Raw genomic sequence first — 2,500 nt, 5'->3', positions numbered from 1 at the left:
CTCTCTCTCTCTCTCTCTCTCTCTCTCTCTCTCTCTCTCTCTCTCTCTCTCTCTCTCTCTCTCTCTCTCTCTCTCTCTCTCTCTCTCTCTCTCTCTCTCTCTCTCTCTCTCTCTCTCTCTCTCTCTCTCTCTCTCTCTCTCTCTCTCGAAAAAAATAGATAAAAAGGAAAAGAAAGACAAGGAATTAAAAGAAATAATCCAAAGAGCAATTAATTCATAAAAAAACGAAGCTAAATAAAGAACAAGCAATGGTGGTAAGAAGGATGTCGAAGGAAACGAGTGTAAATCCTTTGAGGATTTTAAAGTAACAAAAGACAATCACGAAACCCAATGAGGTGGATCATAATGGCGATAGAATGGAGATGGGAAAGGGAAGAAAGGAGTTAAAGAAATTGAAGAAAAAGACACGTATGACGAAGATTATACTGGTTGAAGGTATATGATTTAAAAATTATTATGATGATGATAATGATAATGATATTAACGATGACAAAACAATGATGATAACGATGACAATAGGATTAATGATGATGATGAATAGTACTAATGAGAATAATAAAAGTAATGCTATTAGGAAAAGACACATAGCAATGGAAATAATGAAATTGTAGCAACAAATCGAAACACATCAATACTAAAAAGAAGACAAAAGCGACCCTGATCCTGATTTTGAAAAAAAAAGTGAAGAGCAGCGAGCGCACGGCCGAGGCCCCGGGCAGCCTCGCCGTGCGCCAATTGGGTATCGTGGTTCTGGGCGGTTCCCGGTGGTTCTCAGTTCGGCCAAATGAAAAGCCTGGCCTGATTATTCCCCGCGCTGTAAAGCAGGCCCGCCCGCGTCGCCGTGAGCGCGAATAATCGCCGTCCTTATATCAATGTTCATTAATGCTGCCGACGCTCCTAATCTGATTAACAAATGCATTTTAGCCGCGCGGGGAAGACGCCGCCGCCGCCGCTGTTGTTGTTGTTGTTGTTCTTGTTCTTATTGTTGCCGTTCTTGTTTTTTTTCTTGTTGCTGTTTATGATTATTCGAGGCCTTGTTCTCGTTGTTTTTTCTATTGTTTTCTCGATTGGTTGTAAAGGTCAGAAGTTGTCACTGGATATTCGGGCTGGGTTCGTTTTAAAGTGTTAACCAAGACTGTATCTTATGTAACGGTAAGTTTGGTGTTGAAGTGTATTTAAACTGTTACTAAATCAGTTATCTTTTAAGGGTGATTAACCATCTTAACTTAATTTATATTTCTCATTGCTCTCTCTCTCTCTCTCTCTCTCTCTCTCTCTCTCTCTCTCTCTCTCTCTCTCTCTCTCTCTCTCTCTCTCTCTCTCTCTCTCTCTCTCTCTCTCTCTCTCTCTCTCTCTCTCTCTCTCTCTCTCTCTTACTTCCCTCCCTCCCATACCCTTCATTCACATAATATTTCATCTTCGCCCCCCCACCCACCCACCCCCAATCCACCCCCTTCATCTACAAGGCACATCCTCTTCGCCCTGACTAATTCTCCCTCTCTCCCTCCCACAGCCTGCAAAAGGAAAGAGGAACAGCAAAACCATCCCGATCAGCAGCCTGCTCCCAAGAAGCCACGGCTAGTTTTCACGGATTTGCAGCGTCGTACACTGCAAGCTATTTTTAAGGTAAGTCGTATTCTCTGCGGGGGTTTTTATTGTGCTATTATCGTCCTCTTTTCATGGTGGGATGTGTGTGTGTGTGTGGCTGTGTGTTGCTGTGTGTGTGTGTGTGGGGGTGGGGTTGGGGGGGTTGTGTGTGTGGGGGTGGGTTGGTGTGTTTGTGTGGGTGTGGGGGGTGGGTGTGTGTGTGTTTGTGTGGGTGGGTGAGTGGGTGGGTGTGTGTGTGGATGGGGATTGTGTGTGCGTGTGTGTGTTTGTGTGTGTGGGTGTGTGTGTGTGTGTGGTGGGGTGGGTGGGTGGGTGTGTGTGTGTGTGTGTATGTGTGTGTTTATGTGTGTGTGTGTTTATGTGTGTGTGTGTGTCTGTGTCTGTGTCTGTGTGTGTACGCAGGTGATGCGCTACAGTAATTAACTCCCGTCTCCGCTGATGTACACCTCCGCCCCCTTTCTCTCCCGCGTGATAACTCGCTTGCTTATCGCACTATTTTTGTCAAGTTCCAGAGGATTAAATTAGCTGTTTTATCATCATATTTTGTCTCTTTGTGTAAACTGTCGTCACTCTCAGAACAGAGGGGAGATAGGAGGGAACGTGTAAGCACATACATACTCACATTAACACACACATACAGTTAAATGCACGCACCTACACAAGTATACGCACATATGAATACATACAGACACATATAAGCATCATAAACATACACATAGATATACATATTTATAAGTATACATACGCACGCATATAAACACACATACATGCATACACACACACAGAAACACACACACACACACACACACACACACACACACACACACACACACACACACACACACACACACACACACACACACACACACACACACACACACACACACACACA

At 44.2% G+C, this 2,500-nt stretch overlaps 1 protein-coding gene across 14 annotated transcripts in view; it reads left to right on the top strand.

Annotated features, from left to right (window-relative positions):
- Positions 1 to 2,500, top strand: part of LOC122246317 (one cut domain family member 2) — a 274,011-nt gene that overhangs the window by 259,025 nt on the left and 12,486 nt on the right. For all 14 annotated transcript variants that reach the window (XM_086533403.1, XM_086533417.1, XM_086533414.1 and 11 more), the window contains one exon: positions 1,514 to 1,626. In XM_086533403.1, the coding sequence (XP_086389529.1) occupies positions 1,514 to 1,626 (113 nt within the window). The remainder of the gene's footprint in view (positions 1 to 1,513; positions 1,627 to 2,500) is intronic.

The sequence above is a fragment of the Penaeus japonicus genome, unplaced genomic scaffold (genome assembly GCF_977035675.1).
Source record: "Penaeus japonicus unplaced genomic scaffold, GWHDUDI00000001_assembly GWHDUDI00000039, whole genome shotgun sequence".
Classification (NCBI taxonomy): domain Eukaryota; kingdom Metazoa; phylum Arthropoda; class Malacostraca; order Decapoda; family Penaeidae; genus Penaeus; species Penaeus japonicus.
The sequence above is the reverse complement of the archived record's forward strand: the minus strand, read 5'-3'. Positions and strand labels throughout refer to the sequence as shown.